This window comes from Seriola aureovittata, chromosome 3 (genome assembly GCF_021018895.1).
Source record: "Seriola aureovittata isolate HTS-2021-v1 ecotype China chromosome 3, ASM2101889v1, whole genome shotgun sequence".
Lineage (NCBI taxonomy): Eukaryota > Metazoa > Chordata > Actinopteri > Carangiformes > Carangidae > Seriola > Seriola aureovittata.
The window spans coordinates 742,982-768,056 of record NC_079366.1 but is presented as its reverse complement, the minus strand read 5'-3'; the positions used below and the strand labels follow the sequence as shown (position 1 = coordinate 768,056).

At 41.3% G+C, this 25,075-nt stretch overlaps 2 protein-coding genes across 3 annotated transcripts in view; both read right to left on the bottom strand.

Moving 5' to 3' along the window:
• The window catches only part of galnt7 (UDP-N-acetyl-alpha-D-galactosamine: polypeptide N-acetylgalactosaminyltransferase 7), a 37,230-nt gene extending 28,927 nt beyond the window's left edge, over positions 1-8,303 (bottom strand). For both annotated transcript variants that reach the window (XM_056371458.1, XM_056371457.1), the window contains exons 1-2: positions 7,897-8,303; positions 2,548-2,659 (exon numbers count right to left, since the gene is read on the bottom strand). In XM_056371458.1, coding sequence (XP_056227433.1) covers positions 2,548-2,659; positions 7,897-8,019 — 235 coding nt within the window. In that variant the 5' untranslated portion in view covers positions 8,020-8,303. The remainder of the gene's footprint in view (positions 1-2,547; positions 2,660-7,896) is intronic.
• A 3,190-nt stretch (positions 8,304-11,493) lies between these two features.
• LOC130166120 (ankyrin repeat and SOCS box protein 5-like) lies at positions 11,494-23,487 on the bottom strand. Its single transcript, XM_056371472.1, has 7 exons — positions 23,223-23,487; positions 16,589-16,668; positions 15,932-16,039; positions 15,681-15,834; positions 14,671-14,805; positions 12,324-12,515; positions 11,494-12,233 (listed from the first exon to the last, which is right to left on the bottom strand). The coding sequence occupies exons 1-7, from the start codon at positions 23,341-23,343 to the stop codon at positions 12,106-12,108; spliced, it is 918 nt and encodes a 305-aa protein (XP_056227447.1). The 5' UTR covers positions 23,344-23,487; the 3' UTR covers positions 11,494-12,105.
• Positions 23,488-25,075: the final 1,588 nt, after the last annotated feature.

The window sequence follows — 25,075 nt, the reverse complement described above, 5'->3', positions numbered from 1 at the left end:
GGTTGATTTGATTAATTTGACAATGTTTGGTATACATGATTAGCTGACTGTGTATTCGAAAAACAAGTTGATATTGAATGTACATGATGAAAATGGTCCGGATTAGCCATACAACGGACGTTATTTACCGTTTGGATGTTAGTGTAAATGTTCATCATTTGTCTGTGTTCAAATCGAACACGTTCCGAGAACGAGAGCACACACTTGAGTCCGAAATCACTGTGTGTGTGTGTGTGGCGAACGGTGATAATAAAGTATATGTTTGCTCTTTACAGGAGTAAATAAAAGACTTCAAATTAAATGTGTAGTGGAGGGCAGCTTCACTCTGCACCACGCTACAGTTAGGTAAAAAATAGTATTTTAATGTTCACACTTGTAATCAGATGTGATGTGAGTGTAAACTATATAACGCTGTTAGCTTTACGTTACTCACACTTTTAATGTAATCTTATTAGACAAGTAACATTAGACAGGGAGGAGTTGTTGTGAAGGTGCAGGAGAGAGAGATGAGCCTGGGTGCAAACTTTGCCACTGACCCCCCCCCCCCCCCCCCCCCCCCTTCCTCTGTGGTGTCCAGGGCAACAGGACTCCATGCTCCATGATGTGTGGGTGGTGGACTCATGAACAGAGATGTGAACCAACCCCATTGATTCCTTTAAGCCTTCAGCTGTGACTCTGAGCTTCTTTTTCTCATTGATCTGAAACCAAATCATCTCCAGTTATATAAAGTCTGTCTGACTGTGAACTAGGGATGGTACCGAAACCTGGGGCAAAACTTTCCAAGTCGGAAATTTCGTTCAGAAATTCAGTTTCAGGTCACAGAGGATGAATGTGAGGAAAGGGGGGGTGATAATGGGTTAATGTTTATCGAGTGCATGTGAGAAAATAAGCAATGTTAATATTGTTCTTAATTTCTTTTTTTTCCTCTTACAAAATGCCAAAAAGTACAGATAAAAGTACTGCTAAAGTACCGGATCCATAAGTGGTATCGATAAAAGTAGTACTGATTTAACTACTGTTAAATCGATCGAGATGACTGTCACCCTTTCAGCTCCATGATGATTAACAATTCCTGATCCTGAGGCTACATCCACACTAATGTACTTTAGTATTAAATAACATCACTTTTACATTGTTTACACCTGACTTCCTCACGACTCCGGAGTTTTCGAGCCCCTAAAAAGGAGAGTTCTGTAAACACTGCTGGTTTTAGTTTGAAAACTGTGTGGGGGTTGTGTTTTATTTTGAAAACTCTGTTGTGTTGTAGTCTGGACGGACAGAAACGATGATGTAAACACCCACATTCGCTTCCTGATTGGGTCTACCAGTACCACCTTGATGTATCGCTGTATTAACATTGTGATGACTCCCAATATTTTCCACCGCCATGCTCGCCTCATACCCATGTTTTACGTTCAGTAGGAGTTCCACCTTGCTATGAAAACTCTGGTCTTATTTTTCACCACCGCTGTTACTCGTTTGTTGCATTTTCTGCAACAAAGCAACCAACTGCAGAGTAGACAATCTGCTTCCTGTTCACACCGGCACACACATCCCCAGTGGATGTGAATGGTCATGTGATGTGCACTTTCAGGTGCGTTAGTAGAGATTATGTCTGATATGGACCTAAAACACTCATCTGGATGGAGATCGTGTTCAGTTTAAAACGCCGTTCTAAAATGAAAAAGGCTTTTGTTTTAGTGATACACACAAAGTTTATGATTAATTTATGTAATTTTGTTTGTTTTATTTTGAAAATATTATTTTTGCAAGAGGCAGTATGGCGCTTTGCTTCGGTCCAGGACTCTCTTTGCATGGACTCTTGTTTATTTCCTCATTCTGCTGAGCAAAGCTGCACTGACCAGAAGCACTGCCGCCTGTCTCATTCTTTCTCCTGTTTTCACAGGTTGGTGATGTTTGAAACACTTGTATAATTACATACACTTATTCCTCTACATTTGTATTAAATGCTAGATCGATTTTGTAAGGGTAGTTGATGCATTTACATGAATTTGGGAACGAATGGGGATAATACAGTTTTTCTCTGTCGCGTGTGGCCCGATATGGCGCAGACATTAAACTCTTTGTTGTGTACTCTAGTTTAGTACATTTATATAGTTAGTGTGATTGTTTGATATGTATATTGTGAATTGTTATATTATTAGCACTTTGAGAAAGTGAGAAACTTTGCAGACACTGTAGTGGGTTTAAGAAGCCACATGATTTAGCTCCAGACAACACAGGTTAAAACTTGTATTAAACCTTGAACTGCAGCTACGATCACTATTGCAAAACAAAGCCACTGTGTTTAGTAAATGCAACAGTTTCCAGAGCCACTAATAATTGCCTGGATTTACTTCCTGATGAATGGTTGTTGTTACAGTGAAGCAGTCTGACGACCTTGCTGGTAAAAATCACAGTTAAAATATGTGTATCACAACCTGTTCAGTGACATGTCACCTGTTTCAGCAGGGTCCACGTGTCTTGTTCTAGACAAAGTAGGAGCTGAGCTTTTTACCCAGTGTTTTAAAAAAAAATGGAGCTCACCATGTTTGAGTCTGATGGAGTTGAGGTCAACCTCCACCCCCTCCACATGAGGCCAGGGCACCACAGGCTTAAACTGATCTGCGAGGTCTCCTTTGGGCAGCAGACTGTCATCCTGCAGGAAGTGTGTATTACTCACAGGTACATCATTAACATCAGAGAAAAACATAATGGAAGACTATGGTGCGACAAAGCAATGAAAAGTAACACAATATGATTAAATATGGCTCTGGACCAACTTCACACTAAGTGACAGTAAGCTGATAAGAGCTTGTCACTAACGGTGGGATAAGTGAAGGCTAAATCATTCTGTTCTGTTTCATTATGAACACTTTTGCCCAATCCTGCAGAGGAGCTTTTCAAGTTCATTTGGCTCATTATTAGGTTTTAAAGCTCACACATTTATTGTATGGTTGAGTCTGAACCGCTCTCAACGTGTCGGACAACCAGCGCACACTATCTGCCCAGCAAGCTGACCGAGTTAGCAAATATGTCAGGCCTGTGTGTCTGTCAGCTTTAGCGTTGGATGTCCGCGCTAATCTCCCCATTCAATTCATTTGGTTCGTGTCAACCCTTGATTCAGTTACATCAGATAAAAACAATGTTACATTAAGAATTTCTTCTGCATTCAACCAGTGAGCAGCACTTATGTTTCCTTGGATACAGAATGGTGTAAAGTGGCCAAATTTCCCGGTTATGAAAATTATTACTTTTATTGGAAACTGTAAAATGACAAGGGGCATCATCGTCATGCAAAGAGTCAGAGTCACTTATTAGCATCCCTGAATTTTCAAGTGCATTATTCTGAACAGGGTTTTTCTTGCATAGAGAATTGGGAAGTGGCCACCTCCGTCAAATTTCGTGCCGCCTCCCAATAAAATTCTAGTATTTGTTTTCTCTGTACTCGATGGATCTGAAGTTTGTAACTGCAACTGTACGCCACTACGGCAATGTAGTGGCGCTGTATCGTAATCTGTGAATCAGGCAGAGCCATCCGAAATTGCCAAAGAAGAATACTAACTCGCTGGATTTTCTGCCTGCGGAAGGAGGCGGCGCCCACATTTTGTGGCTCTTCAAACCATCAACGTTTTATAAGAAATGGAATACGGCGGCCCAAAAAAGATTTTTTTTTTCCGGATGACGTCACCGTGTGTACTACACTCTCCGCGCGGTCGAGCTTTGCCTCAGGAACGAAGATGCTTGCTAGGTTGATGCAAACGCCATACGGAAAAGTTAGTTAGAAAACTTGTCGGCCTGTTTTTCTAACGTAATTGTTAATCTATATATTAGCCGATATATTAGCTGCGTAATGACTGGATTCACTGATATGACACTGTAAGTGATTTTTAATAGCTTCCTTTTCTTCAGTGAATTTTAATTTGGTAAGTCATTTACCTGACAGGTGATCTTTTCTGTGATCTGTGTGCCCGCAGTCTCTCATCCTTACTGAAGTTCACCAGCCTGTCTTCCACTCACAACAACCACATTCATTTAGTTTATGGCTTAAACTGTCTCAGTGTGGTAAAATTATAACTCTGACTTCACGTCCACGTTGGTGGTTGTGGCCTGAGATGGTGCAACCTGCTCCCCTTCTCCCACTGGTCCCTGAGGGGAAGAACCGTCCATCATCGTCTCTCTTACTCCCTACATCGTCATTATGTATTCAGTATACTGTATGCTAAATGTTCAATGGCATTCATTATTGTTGTTTTTTAAGAATCCTTTTGATTTATTTTATCTTATTCAAATCAAATGTCTGGGACAGTAATGTACTTAATGAAAATACCTGGGTTCTGTGACAGCTATATTTGTGAACATTGAAATTCTGCAGTGTTGTGGAAATATTGAATTGTAATGAACTAATTCATAACAAAGAGTCACCCCATGCAGCCTGGCACTAATTTTACGTATACGTAAACGGAAACCACAATAAAGTTATAACCTCCAATATATATATATATATATATATATATATATATGTGTGTGTGTGTGTGTGTGTGTGTGTGTGTATATGTATACATATTATTGTGTAATCACAATAAAGTTATTAAAATGGAGGTTTTAACTTTATTGTGATTCGTTTAGACATTTAATGCTTGTTACTGATGATTTTCGCATCATCTATATATTACCACTTTTTTTCCTTTTCTTTTTTTTTGTGGCCAATATCATCTAACATAAAAGCACAGATAGGTCGCACAACTGCTTTTATTTTATTGACATTGATTGTGAAAAGATACTAACATTACATGGTGATCACCACAGAAATAAAAGGAATCTGATGACAATAGGTCGCTGAATGGATAGGTTTACAACACACATTTCAGTTCAGGCTACTTCCATCTGTGGTCAATGTGTCATGGACATGGACTCTTCCTTCGAGCATCTTCGCTCCCTTGAAGTGACACTCGGTTTGAATACACCGTTACAAAGGAAGTATTTCAAATGCATGTAACATGTGAAATCCTTCATTTTCGTGTGTGAAGTTGTTGTGTTTTTGTTGAGAAAGACGCTATCAGGTAGAAATCCCCTGTGTAAACTTGTGTGTGTTTTAAAAGATGCTGTCGGGTAGTAACCATGGTAACCAAGATATATTTGTACAAACGGAGCTGCCGTACTTTTCTGTCCAAGATGGCCGACCGTATTGCACATGCGCGAAGCAAATCGGGTAGGTCCGCAGATCGGGTAGCCACAGGCCGCATGACGCGGAAGTAACCCGGAAGCCAGAAACTTTCTTGGGGTAAGCGCCAGGCGATCAACTGCTATAGAAATGAACGGGCGCCATTTTTGATCCAAACCCTACAGATGAATATCATCTCTTTTACATCCAAGCACAACCAGCTTCTTGAAAAATGTCTCTAAATTAACGATACATTCATAGATTATTTTAAAAAGAGTTAGAAGTTAGAATCGCGAGGACAGGTTAAACAGTGCAGAGGGCAGACATCTTTAGTTCTTCTAATATGGGAAAAAAAAAGTTAATTCATGTTACTGACGAGATACAGTTAATTTGTCAGGACTGAAAGTAGGCCTAGTTCTCAGCCACAAGTATAAGTTGCCAGTGGAGGAGAGGATCAGAGTGCAAGAGAGAAGTCAAAGCAAAAGTACCAAGTCATTAGGAGTGTATTAAAGAGTATATTAAAGCCAACGTTTTTGGGTTTTTTTTAATCTTATTGCCGCCGTTGTACGGCTTAGTACCATCCCCGCCAAATTTTCGACCAGGAAAAACCCTGTTATTCTGAATATCTTCGGAAATAAATGCAATTGAACCAATTTGCAAGCAGAATATTTAAATAAAATGTCCAAAGCTAGTGAACTAAAGAAAAATAATAACTCTTCACGTCACAGTTTGTGTGACTGTGGGCAGCTCATACAGCAGCTACAGTAAGTTTTAAACTTGGTAGTGACTTGATTTCCACACGGAAAACATTTCACACAGCATGCAGCCCTAACTGAGCAACTTACATGACTAAACCACTGTCTACACACAATATTTAGTCATTTTAATCATCAGTAATGGATCAGTTTTGATAAAAATCATGACGACAACATTTATTTTTCACATGGCTGCACATCCACCTGGTGACGCAATATATATTCCTTCTGAGCACAAGCTTGTGTTTTTTACACAAAACAATTACTGATACCTTGATCGATCAGCCATAGACAGTTAGTGTAATAATCTTATGATCAAAGCCTCATTTATAGCCCTCACTGGTTCATCTACACTGAAAATCCCTTCATGAAATCTTATAAGGGTCAAGTGTGGAGATCTGGAACTGCATTTGCAGATCTAGGTGAAAATGAAGCTGATGAACAAACCTTTAAAAGGTACTTTATCTGTATATGTTACTATCCACAACAACAGTGTCCGAAACTATCCATAGAGTGTTAAAGTCACACTGAGAGGGATTAATAAATAGGAGGCTGTGGTAGTCAAATATTAACCAGGCTCTTCCTTAACTACACTCATAACTCTGCTGTTTATTGAAGGCCAGTTAAAAAAGGTAGCTTGTAATAGATAACACATTTCCCTGACTATTACTACGTGTGACATCAGTTATCAGAGGACCAATGAGTAATCTGAATCAGAAAGAAAGTTACACAATTCAGTGTCTCAGTGTTTCACTGTTTTTTCACTGAACTTCAGTTCCTGAAATTTCAATAAAAACTAGTAAAATGCAGGTATTGAAAAACTTCTGACTGGTTGTGTATGTGCTTAAAAAAGAAAGTAAAATATCTTCTTGTGAACTTTCACTACCTTGGACAATTATTCCTATACAACATATCTATCAATATCATATACTATCTGATGTCCATATCATTAGATAAATTGGGTAAATATAAAAATCCATTTTAATCTTGCGAATTATTTTTTTGTCTTGATGGTTTGTTTTTTTTAGGCTGTTACAATAATAATGTTTTGATGTAAAATATTGACATTCAATAAGTCATAATTTTTTCCTTCCAGAAACGCCACCATGTGAAAAAAAACCATACTGCACCACTGTCACCTCCACCCCACAGGTGGCATCACACCTGTGGATATACTGTAGTGGTTTCTACAGTATTAACCACGCCTACCTATGTTGGTAATGGAAAATATACACTGTGGATATCCTACATCAAGTACATCCTCATACTCCCATCATTATCCAACAGGTCGCTATTTTTGCTTTGCAGCAAATGTTCTCAGTTGTGACAGTTTCTGTAGAAAGGGGTGGCACTACTTTACAGTTGTCAGTTAATAATGACAATCCAATAATCATCGGGCATTTTTTTTGTAAAAATGGCAACATTTGCTGGTTCCTGTTTCTCAGATGAGATGAGAGCAAACAACAGATTCAAGTCGACATACTTTTACACGGGAGACATAATTGAACTGAGCTCAGCTGGTAACTAACAACTCAGTTCCGCCTGAGGGACCCATGATACCGACATGACGACATATGCGGATCTGCATCCTGGTGTGAACCTTTGTGGGTTAGGACTGTAACCTCCACGGCACCATGTGAATAAAGGCGCTGGTACTAATCGAAGGAGGATGTAGTTTTTCATCGAAAGGCATCTATTCACTTCACAGGGATGAATGCAGCTAGGAAACAATCTCCATGACAACCAGTGTAGGAGAGCTAGCTGAGTGAAAACCTGGTCGCTATCGGAGCGATGGCACCGATCTGCTCCTCCGACCCCTCTGACATTACCATTCATCACCCACACACTGGGTTTGCATAGCTAATGTACCAGGTGCTTTAGATGTGTTGTATTGGGAGTTATGCTAGCAGCGCCGATAGCCGTTCACGCTACATGCGCTTTCGACACTTCGGATTTACCGGTTTGCAGTTCACTCACCCGTTTTCCGAAGGGGTTTTCGTCGCTGGGTTTCGGTGACAGAGAGGACCAGAGCACCACCAAACCAAGAAACGTCCCAATTACAAGCAAGCTCCGTAAAATGAATCCGACTTTCAGCCTCATGTTGCGAGCTCTTCCCGGGTAGCCTGGCTGCCGTCAGCTAAGCTAAGTTAGCTGCTATTGCTCCTAGCAAGGGCTGACCGGCTGGCAGGATAGCCAGGCAGGCGGCTATCGACTCGGTAGCTGCGGATGTTTTAAGTTTGAACAATGAGGTTGGCCCTAACTCGACGACAGGTAGAGGTGCTAAAACAATGATATCTTGTCCCACCAGGCTGCTATCGTAGGACTCCTACGTCCGTCCCCTTCTTGACAGTTGTGGTCCTGCCCTGCTAACGTTACTGCTGACACGGTCCCCCCCGCCCCCCCGCAGTGCAGCTCTGCCCAGCTAAGAGACACACGCCTGTGGCGGCGTTAAGTGGCTCACCTCTGCGTTATGGCTCCAAACACTAAGAAAAATGTTGACTGTTATATTAACTATATATTATAAATTTCTTAACATCCAAATGTTAAATATCGACACCCTCTTAAAATAATGGCCTAAGTCATTTTTTCAGGTTTTTCAGGAAACACAAAAAACTCAACAAAAGAGTCACACTTTTGACATAGGCCATTATACAACCGGGGGTAGAATTGCATGTTCCCCTCAACTGAGGATTCAGGCGATTTTACCAGAGGTGGCCAGCATCATGAGGGGGTGATTTAGGCAAAAAAAACATTTTTGTCAAAACATGACTTAGGCCATTATTTTAGGAAGGTGACGATATTCATGTCGTGTCCCACAGTTTCTGACAGCAGTGTGCAGCGGGGCTGGTCGAGGACTCACGCGTATTAAAGCAGGTTTTACTGGGTGTGGGAGATCAACCAAACAAGAGGTCTATCTGGTTCTTGAGAGCACATTTGGTAGGTGACGCGCGGCTCAGGTATTATAAAGGCTGTGGCTCATTGTTGTAATGGCCACGTCATATATGTGTAGAGGAATGCAGAGACAATAAAAAAAACCCTCTTCAGTAAGGAAACAGTACGCAGGAAATATCCACACAGCTGGATAGAGAACACTGAAGAATAAAGAAAATTAGAAAAAATATAATGTAAAGTGTAGTATGTGTTAAGTCTTTTAACACAGTGTGAAGACCACGTGGAGGGTTTGGGTCATAGGTGTGTACTGGTAATTTTAGATCATCCTCAGACCTCACAGCATCACTTCTCAGACGTCATTTAACATGTCACAGGTTGTAGGCTTCTCCTCAGACACAGTCTTGGACTGAGAATCTTTCTGGACTTGTTACTAAATGTGTTTTTAAGTCTGCAGTCAACCACAAATGATTGTTCACACATCACATTTACTCAAGTACTGTGCTTCTGTCAGATCTGAGCTACCATGACTTTATTTCAGTGTATTCTTTTCATGCAATTTTATACGTACTCCATCACATTTCCGACTGCACTACATTTATCTGACACCTTTAGTCAAACATATGAATAGTTTATAAAATACGATGCTTTGTAAACAATCTATACATGTAGAGCTGAGACGATTAATCCATTAATCAATTGGTTGACTCAGAAAATTAATTGGAAACTATTTTGACAGTCACTTCGGTCATTTTTCATGTGTAAAGCCAAACATTTCGTGGTAACAGTTTGTCAAATTTGAATATTTGCTGCTTTTCTTTATAATTATTTAGAATTTATTTTTAATAATTAAAGCCTTGTAAAGCTGTCATTTTGGCCATTTATCAATATTTGATGAATTTTAACAAACCAAAAAAGTGAATGTAGAGCAATTGTTCTCCAGACTCATGCAATACCCTAGAATGCACTTTAAACATTGATTCCCTGAAAACATTGCAGCAATTACAAATATGCTTTTAAATCGTTTAAATCATAATGTTTCTGAATGTAATTGTTTTTATAAGGAACTGATTTTGTGTATTCTGATTGTTTGCCTGTTTTCTTTCTGCTTGTGTAATCTCGGCATCATTGAACATGAGGGTCACCCCTCAATGTACAGCGGGGAAAATAAGTATTGAACACGTCAACATTTTTCTCAGTAAATATATTTCTAATGGGGCTATTGACATGAAATTATCACCAGATGTTGGTAACAACCCAAGTAATCCACACATACAAAGAAATGAAAACATATAGGTCCATAAATTAAGTTATGTGTAATAAAGTGAAATGACACAGGGAATAAGTATTGAACACACTTAATGAAATTTATTTAATACTTAGTAGAAAAGCCTTTGTTGGTAATGACAGCTTCAAGACGCCTCCTTTATGGAGAAACTAGTCGCATGCATTGCTCAGGTGTGATTTTGGCCCATTCTTCCACACAAACTGTCTTCAAATCTTGAAGGTTCCCGGGGGCCTCTTCTATGAACTCTGATTTTCAGTTCTTTCCATAGATTTTCAATTTGATTCAAGTCAGGTGATTGACTGGGCCAGTCTAGCAGCTTTATTTTCTTTCTCTGAAACCAATTGAGAGTTTCCTTGGCTGTGCGTTTGGGATCATCGTTTCCTCTTCAGCATCCTGGTAGATGGCAGCAGATTCTTATCAAGAATGTCTCGCTACATTTCTCCATTCATATTTCCTTCAATTATATGAAGTCTGCCAGTACCATATGCTGTAAAACTGCCCCACACCATGATGTTCCCACCTCCAAACTTCACTGTTGGTATAGTGTTTTTGGGGTGATGTGCCATTTCTCCTCCAAACATGGTATGACATCCAAAGAGTTCAATTTTGGTCTTATCTGACCAGACTATATTCTCCCAGTATTTCATAGGCCTGTCCAAATGTTGTGCAGCAAACTTTAAACGAGCTTCGACATGCTTTTTCTTCAACAATGGAGTCTTGCATGGTGAGCGTGCATAGAGGCCATGGCCATTCCCTGTGTCATTTCACTTTATTACACATAACTTAATTTATGGACATATATGTTTTGATTTCCTGTATGTGTGGATTACTTGGGTTGTTACTGACATCTGGTGACAATTTCATGTCAATAGCCCCATCAGAAATATATTTACTGAGAAAAATGTTGACGCGTTCAATACTTATTTTCCCCGCTGTATCTCAGATATAATGAAAGGTTGATGAACTGATCACTCAAGTAAGTAGCAAAATGCTGCATACACATTCATGTTGGAGTAATAATAATCTAATGATGTAATATATAAATGTACACCAGTCAAAGGGGGCATTTTCCTCACTGAGTACTTTTACTTTTAATGCTGTAAGTATATTTTCCTAATTATACTTACACACTTTTACTTAGTTAACATTCTCAATGCAGGGCTTTTAATTGTAATTGAGTATTTTTACAGTGTCATATTATTACTTTTACTTAAGTAAATCTGAATACTTCCTCCAGCAATAATAAAACCCTTATGAATTACCTCTTGACAATGTTGACACAGTACATACACAGTGTTATACATTGAACTAAACAGTCCACTGGCTCCGATTACTGGTTCAGCAAACAAAGAGTGACCCCGCTCCATGCTCACTAACTGCCAGAGATGTCACTGAGGTCATGTCACACATCATTTATTGGTATTTACATATACATACAGATACTTGAAGGCCAGCACTTGCCAGTGGAAAATAAATTCACAGTATTCACAAAACCAACATCTAGAGCCAAAGTGAGTTCAGCGTGTGGATCAGCTGATACTATCAGTCAGAAAAATATGTCCCACTGCACAGACATTAACATAGAGAGAGGTTGTGATAATTATGGCAACACAAGGCGATGTATGACCTGTATTTGTTACAACAGTAATGGTGTTCTACACAGCCCCTAAAGGAATTTTTTAAATCGAAAACAACTGGACTAGGTTATTTGTCTGTGAAGACGTTTCACCTCTCATCCAAGAGGCTTCATCAGTTCGTGTACGCATCTGACCAGGCTAGGACCAGTCCTAGCCTGGTCAGATGCGTACACGAATTACCAGTTGTTTTCGATTTAAAAAACCCCTTTAGGATACTATGACCTGGACAAATGAGAATATACACAGGCTTACTGTTCTACACAGCATAAATCATGGTGTTGGTATGTTATGAAATGTGGTTAATTAGGGGCTTGGCACATCCAAATTTAAAATGTTATAGAAATCTTTCCACTCATGTTGCATGCATGCCCTCTACGTGTGCTCCAGGTAGTGAGTGAGCAGGGAAGGTAGAGGAAGGTGGGGGAGCTGCTTCAGTCTGGATCGACCAATCAGATTCCTGATCTGGAGACGACACAACTGACAGAGACTCCTCGGAGATACTGGAGAGAGACAGAGTGATTTCATTTTGAATGTCAAGTGGTTCAACACATCAGTATTGAGAATCACCCTAGTACAAGACATTGCAGTACCTTCAAATGCCAGTAGCAGCTGCTGTGTTCTTCCACCAGGGGGTGCTAGCTCTACAGGTCGTTTATTGTTACCGTCTCTTAGGTTGACATCAGCTCCATAGTCCAGTAACAATGGAACCTGATCAGCACTGTCCTGTCTGACAGCTGCATGCAGAGGACTGTCCCCTCCCCTGCCTACATTAACACTTGCCCCTAGAGACGAGGAGAGAGCAGGAGGAGGAGAGGACAGGAGGAGGAGGAGAAGGCGGGAAGAAGAGGAGGAGAGGGCAGGATTAGGGTGAGGAGAGGGCAGGAAGAGGAACAGCAAAGGGCAGGAGGAGGACGAGCAGAGGAAACTGTAGTAAGTGATCATCCTATGAACCAGTACGACTCCTCTGCATGAGCCTGTTAGTTGTTCTGAAGTGCAGGACTGAAACCTGTGGGTGAAGCAGCTTTTAGCTTTGGTGTTCTGAGCTGTTGGAACAGTCTGACCTGAGAGCAGCTGAAGTGTTGAAACATTAAACATGGCTTTAATGAAGTATGGTTTTTTAGTCATTAGTCACTTTATTTTATTCACTTATTTTATTGTATCTATGTTATAAATCATATTTTATTCTATTTTCGTCTCTTCGTCTTCGTCGTCTCCCGCTTATCCGGATCCGGGTCGCGGGGGCAGCAGCCTCAGCAAAGAGGTCCAGACGGCCCTCTCCCCAGCCACTTCCACCAGCTCCTCCGGGAGAATCCCGAGGCGTTCCAAGGCCAGCCGAGAGATATAATCCCTCCAGCATGTCCTTGGTTGGCCCGAGACCTCCTCCCGGTGGGACATGCCCGAAACACCTCCCCGAGGAGGCGTCCAGGAGGCATCCTCACCAGATGCCCGAACCACCTCAACTGGCTCCTCTCGACATTGAGGAGCAGCGGCTCTACTCCGAGTCCCTCCCGGATGACCGAGCTCCTCACCCTATCTCTAAGGCTGAGCCCGGCCACCCTGCGGAGGAAACTCATTTCGGCCGCTTGTATTCGCGATCTCGTTCTTTCGGTCATTACCCAAAGCTCATGACCATAGGTGAGGATTGGAACGTAGATCGACCGGTAAATCGAGAGCTTCGCCTTCCGGCTTAGCTCCCTCTTCCCCACAACGGACCGGTTCAGCGCCCGCATCACTGCTGACGCCGCCCCAATCCGCCTGTCGATCTCCCGTTCCATCCTACCCTCACTCGTGAACAAGATCCCGAGATACTTAAACTCCTCCACCTGAGGCAGAGCCTCCCCCCCGACCCAGAGCCGGCAATCCACCCGTTTCCGGCTGAGAACCATGGCCTCAGACTTGGAGGTGCTGATCTTCATCCCAGCCGCTTCACACTCGACCGCGAACCGCCCAAGCGAGAGCTGAAGGTCGGTGCTCGATGAAGCTAAGAGGACCACGTCATCCGCAAAAAGCAAAGACGAGATCCTCCCGCCACCGAACCCAAACCCCTCCCCCACCCGGCTGCGCCTAGAAATTCTGTCCATAAAAGTTATAAACAGAACCATTGACAAAGGGCAGCACTGGCGGAGTCCAACCCCCACCGGGAACAGGTCCGACTTACTGCCGGCTACGCGAACCAGACTCACACTCCTTTGGTACAGGGACTGAATGGCTGCTATCAAGGGGCCATCCACCCCATACTCCCGGAGCGCCCCCCACAGGGAGCCCCTGGGAACACGGTCGTAAGCCTTCTCCAAATCCACAAAACACATGTGGACTGGATTGGCATATTCTATTTTATGTTATTTTATTTTTATTTCTTTTTTTGCTAATGTTATTATAGTTTTTAAACAATCTATTTTATTGCCAGCTTTCTTACTTGATTTGCCCTTTTTCTTTTTAGCTCATCAGTCATCTTTGATGCACTTTGAACTGCACTGACCTGTATTAAAAATGCTATACAAATAAAGTTTGATTGAATAATTGAGTGATAGATTGATTGATTGATAGAGAGGTGATTACAGGGAAAAGAAATAAACAATAAATGTTTCTGTTGCATGTTTTGTTAAATACACTCGATACTTCCACCTCTTCAGGCCTTGAAAATAAAAATTAATTAATTTTAAGTTTAAGTTTCAGAACCACTTAAGTTTGCAGTCATCTGGAATAACGGCACACAAACAGACGCCTTGATGATTTTTGGTGGTCAGGGAAGCCACCAGGAATCACAGGTAAAGTGTATTTTTGTACATTTCGACCCAAGTTAAAAGTGCATTAAGCAAAGGAACCACTGCTCTAGACCAATGGTGGCTTATATAAAACAGTGGGCACCTGCTCCCAGTACACGAGGTGACACAGGTGTGCTGCAAATGGAAGTGGCAGAAAGTAAACCAGACACACCTCTGTGCAGCAGGATCTTTGTGCAGGCTGTGTGTCGGTGAAGACAGCTCATGTAGAGAGGAGAGCCCAGGTGAGACACTTCATAGTCTGGATCTGCTCCATGAGACAGCAGTGACTCTACACACTGACTGCTACCTGTTCACACACACACACACACACACACACACACACACACACACACACAGACATGATGAAACATTCAGCAACTTTCAATGATGAAGAATTGCGCTTGAATTGAACTTGAATTGAACAGCTTACACTCTGGCTGCTGTCCCTTTGTTCTCTCTTATCAGGGTTTCAGTGTCATATTTTACTGTAGTTAAACATTACAGCCTGATCTGGAGATGTTTTATTTTGAAAATGCCACTATGCAGAAGAGAGACAAGTCATTTAGCCAAGCTACACCAAAATCTAGTGACGTGGTGTTTGAGATATTGTGACTGAGCAAAAAGACACCGACTAATCGGGACCTAAACTAGACCAGAGATGCCATGGAAACATAATGTCATTATGTCAAGGGCATGATTGTAAGCACTCAGAGAACGTTTCATGTCAGTTTATTAAAGACTGGCTGAGATATGCCCAAGCATCAACATCAATGAACCTAACACTGAAGAACCAAAACCTGCAGTTCCCTTTAATGACAACGAGAGACTGACTACAACAGTGAGTCATCTACATAGACTCCCATGTTAAAATGTCCAACTTAACAGCAGAAATAAACATGTTTACAGCCTGGTACAAAAACAGTTTTGGTCTCTATAGTTAATTTCCGCCTTCATGACAACTGTTTATATAACTCACCAGTTTAAATTTGATTAAGGACTAAAGTTATTTAGAATTGGGGGCGTGGCCTCTTTGAGTGACAGGTGGATAAGGGTATGCTTGCCACAAAAGAGCATGCAGCAAAGTCTCAGCTCCCCACACACCCCACCTCATTTTTATATTTGAAAATCAGGATACTGGGCTGCTCAGTTTTATACTGTAAGCTTCCTGCTCTGCGTATTCACCTCTCTTGCAGGCTTCATGCAGTGCCGATGGGAAATGTGTGTGTGGCGTGTGTGTGTGTGCTCCATTCTGCAGCAGTATGTCCAAACAGCTGACACTCCCGGATGCACAACAGTTGTACAGAGGAGTGACACCATCGATGGTAGCAGCATTCACCTAGACACATACATAACTGTGAGCAACATACATACACACACGTGTGTTTCAGCAAACATAACATAATTATAGTGATAGTAATAAGAAGAACACTCACATTAGCTCCAGCATTTATTAGTGCTCTGACGCAGGCTACATGTCCCGACAGGCAGGCTTCATGAAGAGGGGTCACATGATCGATGGTGACAATGTTGGCGTGATATCCCTAAAATATAAAAGCACACAGCATTCTGACTTTAGTTGTTGAACTTTCTGTTTGACTTGTTTCAAACAGTCTTTCTGGTTTAAATGGATTCTGAGTAAACACTAGTGACTGCAGTATCGGCACATTTTCCAGATTCCCAGGTTTCTGCCTTAAGGACATGACTTTATCTGCTGCTGGGAAAAATCACACTAATGCCCCCTTCCCCTTTTAATACATCTATTGTGACACCTGTAGAAATAACTAACTGCATCTGTGGAGTTATTAGAGTAATCAGTTATGAGGTGTAATTGAAGTTTTTGTATGTAAGTATATTTGGTGGCTGTGGGGGCCATTCAGAAACTTCAGCTCGTATTTCCTGAAGTGGTTCATGGTGGATGTTGAGGTCTGCTTTGGATCATAGTCTTGTTGTTTAAACGTCTCAAAGAGTGAACTGGGGACAGCTTGTCCAGTTGGAAAATATTTTCTGGGTCAGTGGTTTAGGTTAAGAATATAGACAAGACAAGAATACCTGTGTGTGTGTGTGTGTGTGTGTGTGTGTGTGTGTGTTACCTGGGCCAGCAGAGTGCGCAGGGCAAGCAGACGACCCTGAGAAGCAGCTTCATGGAGCGGTGAGCGATCTGCCCAGGACCCTGAACATAAGTAAAGCAAAATATTTAACTTAACTGACACACTAACTGAGGTGTATTTATAATACTCATTAATTTCAGTTGTTCTATATTCTTTCGTACGATTTGAAATATCCTGACTTAAATATCCTAACTGGTAGCATCATAAAAGTGTGAAGGCGACGCTGGGTGATTTTCAGCAGAACAAACTCATCATTCAGAAAACACTATAATCAATCAAAGAGTCTACAGGGACTTTAAAGATTATGATAAATAATAATAATAATAATAATAATAATATTAACAATAGTAATTGTTATTATTATTAAGCTTCAAACTGCAGTTATGAATTGTCAGGAGCATGATATGTACTGCCTGAAGTCAGAGGCACTAGATTAAGTTAACAGCTCCAGAACAAGCAGCTTTCTGTCATCTCTCTAAAAATGATAGATCCAACATCTCTTCTCACATTTAGCAATATATTTCTCCTTCCACCAATTTGCTGCATCAGATATTTAGATGGGTGAGTGATTTTCTATGACAGTACAATCTGGCTTGTATGGACTCAGCTGACTCAGGTCCCATGCACTAGAAGCTTAGTGCTCAGGCCAAAGCCATCCACCGCCATCCATCCCCAGCCTCCTCTCAGCCTCTCCAGCCAGTTCCGGTTCCAGAACGTTGCTCACTGATCTCCAAGCGCCGGGCTTCTTAATTTCACACTGAACAAACTAAAGCTGTCATCATCATTTCTCTGCTCACTGGCTGAGCGAGACTCTGGGGAACCGCCCAGTGAGAGAGGCAGCCTCCTAACTTCTCCTCTGTCAAGCTGTTTGACCCCCCGGCTCCCTGGAGGGAGGCAGCGAGGGGCCTGTTGAATGTGGCAACAGAGACTAAGTGGAACAAACATTCTCTTTCTGACGCATACCACCATGGACTTGCTAATTATCTAAACTACCCACAGACTGTGATGATTTAATCTGTTTCACTATTCACACTAGGGGGAAAGCAGCCCATCAGCTCCCTGCTCCGCCCCCAAGTCTGAACCATAGACTGTAAATAAAGATGGATGTGGCCTCCATGACATCACCCACAGGTTTCTGAAGCTCAGAGTAAGCTGCTCCACTCTCACCATCTTTGCAGTGTATGACTCCACCCCTAACTCCCAGCAAATATAAATATGGTCAAATAGGAGGGGCAGGTAAGGAGCTGAGGCCTTGGTGCATTGCGGCTTGTGGCAAAGATACGATCACCACCTGTCACTCAAAGAGGCCACGCCCTCAATTCTCCATAACTTTAGTACTTAATAAAAAGTAAACAGATGAGTTATATAAACAATTGTCATGAAGGAGGAAATTATCTATATAGACCAAAACTGTCTTTGTACCAGGCTGTAAACATGTTTATTTCTGCTGTAAAGTTGGACATTTTAACAGGAGTCTACGGAGATTGACTCACTGTTGGAGCCAGACTCTCGTGGTCATTAGAGGAACTGCAGGTTTTGGTTCTTCAGTGTTGATGCTTCATGTTTCAGACCGGAGGTTGACGCTTGGTCTGAACCCATGCAGCTGGGCCACACCAAATCTCACACTGGAGGAGCAATGGGCTCTAGGTGAACTTCTGCCTGTACAGTGGCCAGTTCGACCATTTCCAAGTCACCTGTTCAGTAAAAGCTGTGATACAACGCCACAAATATGATCACAGCACAACTTGTCATGATGATCTTCAAGTAAACATCAAACATGCAGCGATCAGGTTACAAAGTCGTCAAACAGGAATGTGCACACACCACAGACTGAACAGTTTTTCACCAGGATTGTCATATCATCAGAAAGGGTCTGTAAACTAAATGTCACACTACACCACCTGCATCTCAGACCAAAACAAACGCTTAGTCCACCACACCTCCAGCCTCTGTTTGGCTACAATCCCCTCCCCTACCTTCACCTTTTCAGTCAACAAGGTGTTATGATGCTATGAAATCATCCAATAAACACACAGCGTTACGATAAAGTTAACAAGAGCCAACTGGCAACAATCCAGCACAACCATTAGCCCACGATTGCATAGCTGTGATATGCTTCACAGCAGTGCTGACAGTTAGCCAGCTAGCAATAGCAACATTTGCAGAACACATATGTAATATTATATGTATATGTTAAAGAGTTAGCCTATGTTAGCATGCCAATGTAGCCGTCACTAATGAAAACAGACTGTAACATTGTGAAAAAATATAAAGTTACTGACAAATGGAGGAGAAAAAAAGTAGTTCTGAGTCCAGGTGGAGCCTTTAGCAACTTGTAGGGTTCTCCTCTCAGTAAACCAGTCCAGTATCAGCTCCATGGTCGGACTGGGAAAGCAATTCAGCCTTGGTCTAATCCACTGGGACTGGCCGAATGAATGACAGGCACACAGAGAGGACTGGTAAGGACACTCAGTGATTTTTTGGACGTTTTGATGGTCCACCAGCTGACCGGGATTTAAGCTGGCAGCTGCCATGTCCAGTCCACTTGTACTCTTGTCTGATCTCTGTGTGTCTGAGGCCTTTTTAGACAGAAACATGGTTTCTTCTTTAGAACAGGAAATGCTGGAAGGTCGCTTTCACCTCAACGGGCGTGTGTGTTTATAGACGAGGGGAGGGCCAGCGGTTTAACAGGAGGGACTTAAATGCACTAACATGCACACACTGCCGGACCGGCTACCAAAACAAAAAGCAGAGAAACTAAGATGACATCACATACAGAGGGGGTGTGGCTTCTTCTCTGCTCAGGATGCCATTACTCCACTATATCTTTACATAGAAAACAGTTGTTGATACTGTATATGCTGCATATAGAGCATGCATGTATATATGTGTGTGTATGTGTATATATATATATATATATATATACTGTATATGTATTCATATACTAGCTTTATTAATAAAAATACTCTAATAATTAATATAACTGTTAGTTTCAGCCCCACTCATGTAACACGACTTCAGCATTGCAACTAATCTGACCTGCCTGCTTAACCAGCTAACTCAGTGTTACTGACTGACTCAACCAGTGAATCTACCAAGACTTTAGGCACCAAGAAAAACATCTTCCTACTCTCATCTAATCTGCTGAGCGAAGACACAAGTTGCAAAGGCAGGCAGCCATATTTAGATGGTCTGTGAGGTCATTTAACTCCCTGGGTTGTACATGCCAGCAGCCATTTTGGAAAGGTAGACGAATAGAAGGAACACTGAACTCCTCCCTCTTTACATAACATTCTAACAACCTGTCTGAATCCAGTCTTTCACCTCCACACTTCCTTTACTCACTATCCCTCCCCCCTTTTTTCCCTGTATGCCTCAGTCCTTTCATATCCTGTTCAGTTGATTTATTTTACATTTATTTTTCTGTTGTAAAATGCTCCACATGGTACATAACTTTTAAAATTTTCACATAACAAATCAAACAACCACTCCCTGAATTTGTGGCACTGTCCAACAAAGCACAGTTCAGAGGTGATCAGCTTCAGATACCTGACACTCACTTTACCATGATTGAAGTCAGATTCTTCAATGGCCAGCTCCTCCATGTCTGCTCGGACATTGACTGTGGTGGAGTATTTAGTTTAGAGGGTTTTTTTAGGTGTCTTACACCTTTAAAGTTATTTTTTGGGGGCTTTTTGTGCCTTTAATGGACAGGACAGTAGAGAGACAGGAAGTGGGGAGGCAGAGAGAGGGGGAATGACACGCAGGAAAGGGCTGTCCAGCTGCAGTGAGGACTGTAGCCTCTATATATGGGGGTGCCTGCGTAACCCACTGTGCTACGCGACACCCCAGGTGTCTTACACCTTTATTAGAGTTTGAAGTAAAGAGACAACAGGAAATGAGGAAGAGAATGACATGGATCAAAGTGTCCCAGCAGGACTTGGACCAAATCGTCAGGCCACTAGGCCTTCATGAAAGATCTGACTTCTCCAACACTGCAACGTATTAATGGTGATGTCTACTACTGTGTCCTCAAGTGAATATAACTGAGTCAACATTGGTTGTATCCAAAAATGAAAACATTGGATTGTGGATAATATAAATTCCTGGTGTTGACACGTAAGAAAAACGTCTTAAAACCTGTCAATGGCACAAGCTAGGATGAAGATGTGTTTCTCACAAGCTCCGACAAGGTTGACTTTACAACTCAATATGACACTGTCAAGATCAGGCATGTGCACAGACCTCTTCCTGTAAGTGTTTGAAATTCAAAGCCTGTATGTCTTATGTTTAGTTATTCCTCTGCTTCCTTTAGTAATAGAGAAAGTAAAATTTGCCTTAACAGAGACTAGGCTCAGAGCTCAGTGATGTTATTAAAACATCGCCAAAGGACAAATAGCCCATTAAACTTTAGCTTCAGAAAAAGTAGCTGTATGGTCGGGCTCTTGAAGTTGGTTGGTTTGTTTATCTTTTTTTTTATTTAGAGAACAGCTTTTTCAGTTTTATGTGAAGATTTGTTAATATTATAGACCAGGAGCAAACAAACTATACATGTGAAAACACCCTAAAGCATGCACAGTGTGTTTTCTTTGTTCTTGCCTGTTCTTGTGATAAATGTAGAAGCAGTCAAGGCTAGAGAGCTTTGTCTCTGTGTACATTGATCATTTTGTTGAAATCTGTTAGGTATTAAACATATGCAAGTGTACAACATGCTAACTACAAAGACGGCTTCCGAGGCACTCCAAACGCTTCAGGAGTCTGTTAGGCACCTACAGGCTGATATTAAACTGGACATGGATGCTGTGAGAAGTGAGCTAACAACACTGGTCACTAGCCTGCAGGCATCGCTAACTTCACGAAGCCCGACCGAGGGAGCTAGAGGAAGCTGCTGTTTTCATTGACAACTGTGTCACACAGCTCTACTCCACCATATCCAGCATTTCACAGTGCTGTCATGTTAACCTTGACCCTACCGCACAGGCTGCGTGTGGCAAGTTACTGCCTGAATATAAAGCACTAAAGACACAGAACCATGGCCACCATCATTTCTGTGCTGTTGATGAATAATTTGAGCTTGGTCACACACGTGAACTCTAAGCCTTCACATGGAGACAGAGGGAGAAATGTCCCAAACATAGTCTAATGTAACGTATGATTCTGTCACTGTTATCCACCTCTGATGGAAGTGAAGCTTCCTGATCAGCTGATTATTTATTGTACTGTAACTGAACTGTCTCTGTCCCACTGTGACATTTCATCCACTTTAAATCCTGTGTTATAATAATTGTAACGATGACATTTTATTATCATATTACTATTATTATTAGTAGTAGTATTAGCAATAGTGGTAGCATTCTGACTTTCAACAGTTTGAAGCCCAAATAAACATTTTTTTCAGTTGTAAAATCCATCTGGAGGCATTCAATCAGAACAGGGAGTGTGGTCTCTCCATCTCTCTCTCTCTCCCTCTCTCACAACCTTGACCAACCTGGGCCTAATCAAACACGTCCACTCCACTGGGTCAACACATTTCAAATAGAGAGCTGTCACCATGCTGATGAGTTCAGCAGCTGGTGCAGGAACAGTGACATGATGGTTACTAAGAGTAGGTCAAACGTAGCAGTCAAATAGTTTTGGTTGGTTAACATCCTGATAATAAGGTTATGAGTTTTCTCAGATAATTATAAGTAGGTTTGTTGAGTTTATTTGTTTTGTATGTGACCTACATTTAGGTCCATGTTTAAGCATTTAAATACATGCTCACTATAGGCTCACTCATTTACTTTCTTTCAAAGTTGAAATTACTAACTAAAAACTAAAAACAAAACGTTGTCAAACAAAGAGAAGCAATGCAGTCTATCAGACCAGGTATCCCATATGAAAATGTACATATATGACATTTCCATATATGAAGTAAATGTTCATATTAAGTAAAAAAAAAAAAAAAAGGCTATATTTATATATGTGAAAATTATATATCAAACCTATATAACATTGGAACATTTTCATGTATTGACATTATATTGTAGACATATGTTTTGCACATATGCCATGCCTTTCAGTATATGTTGATATAATATATATAAATATACAATACAGAATGTTTAAAATTAAAAAGAAAAATGTATATCATATACTTTTATAAACATACAACGTTTTGAATGTGTATCAAAAGTTATAAAGTATGTTGTTTTAATAAACTTGCATTTATAAATTAAATATACATTGTTAACAATACGGTCGCAACGTTATATAAAAATATAACAAGGGTATTCCCTATATGTTATAAACTTCATATATCCAGAGGTTGTATATATATATGTAATGATAATATATTCCCTTAATGGTGGCATATATGGCAACATCACTCATATATTACATTTCCTTACAGCAGGAGTAGTTTATAAAAGCTTTGTTGAGTTGAGATGTTTGTTATGTCTTTCTTTTTTCAGTTTGGTATAGAAATGGACAGAATCAGGCAGTAAATGTCAAACATACAAATCACCCTTACTTAATTATTTTGTCTTCTTCCAGGACTCTATGCGTCTATATATTGTCAAGCTTTAACTCAGTGTTTTCCCAGTAACAGAAACAGCCTGAGCAGCAATGCACCGACCTTGGCTGGTCAGAATGCCCCAGCAGGCCTTCTTCCTCTCCGGGCCATGTTCGGGTAGCGTTCCGGGCTCTGCGCCTCTTTTCCGGGACACCTCCGGGGCTCCGGACGGAACCTCCGGCATGTTCGCACGTCTCGTCCTGACACGCCTACTGCTAAAACAACACAGACTGCAGCAGCGGAGCGCTGCGCAGGGGAAGGTCAGGAGAACGACGTGATTGGCTGAACGGCTCTGTTGTTGTGTTCACCGCACACGACCGCCTCACATGCGCGCCCACGTGTCCACGAGCGAGGCTATTTTTGTCGCTGAAGAGGAGCAGACTCAGCTGAGTGTGCGCGGAGACTGTAGCTGTGGCACAGTAAAGCATCTAATGATCAGCTGAGTCTGACACATGGTAACTTTTAACTCTCTGTGCTCCTTAGAGGATCTGACTGATAGCTTTCAAATCTGACCTCTGATCAGATTCCAGTGTAGATCTCACACCTCACACACATTACATTTGTACATGTGGGTCATATATGACATATATGAGTGATGTTGTCATATTTAGTATGTCACCTATAAGGAGATATATTATTATCACACTTATAGATCCTCTGGATATATGAAGATATATGTTTATAACTTATATGGAATACACATTTAAAGGTAGCACAATTTAAAAATATCTATATGACGATTTTTTATACAAAAATGGAATGACGACCAAGATTCTGCGACCAAGGAAGCCCCAGCACCAGCTCCCAAAGCTCCTATAGGCTAGATACCTGTACTGACTAAAACAACTGGACAGGGCATTTAGTCTTGCAAACATATATCTATGTTGTGTCTCACAATTTGTTTTTATGGATCCAGTGAATCCTACAGTTTTTTTTATTATCACTGATTATAAGTGCCTCATTTGATATAAATAAATGCATGATTGACACCTCTGAATTCATGTATTCTATTATATTATATCTCTCCACTGCTAGAACAGCCTACTTCTGTCAGTTAATCAGTAACAATAAACACAATCATAGATTTCTTTTTGACACTATAGCTAAACTCACTCAGCAGCAGCCATCTCTTAGCTGCTCACCCTTTACACCCCATGACTTTCTAGAATTGAGTCCCTGTCAACTTCTCCTTCAACAAATTTCGAGACTCTGTCTCTTGCACTACTGTCTTAGCTAGTGTTGAATTCTAAACCCACCATCTGTCAACTGGACCCTCTACCAGCTAAGCTCTCCAAAGACCTCTGGCCAATATTGGAACCTTCAGTGCTGAACATTATTAATTTATCACTCACTTCTGGCACAGTTCCCAGTAGCTCTAAGACTGCTGTGGTTAAACCTTTACTTTAAAAAACCACACCTTGATCAAGGATCCCTAAATAATTATCAACCAGTCTCAAACCTTCTTTTCTTTTCTAAAGTCCTGGAAAGAGCTGTGTCTCAAGAGCTTTTGTCTCATTTGTCTAATAACAATCTTTTTGAACTGTTCCAGTCTGCCTTCAGGGCCTGTCACTCCACTGAGACAGCGCTCACTAAAGTAGCAAATGATCTTCTGATCTCCATGAATTCGGACTCCACCTCTGTGCTCCTCTCAGTGCAGCTTTTGATACTATAGGTCATTGTATTCTCTGAGATCCACTTGAAAGCAAATTCTGTGTTTCTGGCCTGGCCCTCACCTGGTTAAAGTCCTACTTATCTGACAGAACACAGTGCATCTTCTATAACACTATATCAACATACTCTACTGTGAAACATGGAATACCCCAGGGCTCTGTTCTTGGCCCTCTGCTTTTCTCTCTCTATATTTCACCTCTTGGTCAAATTATTCGCAGTCAAATAAAATGAATTTCCATTGTTAT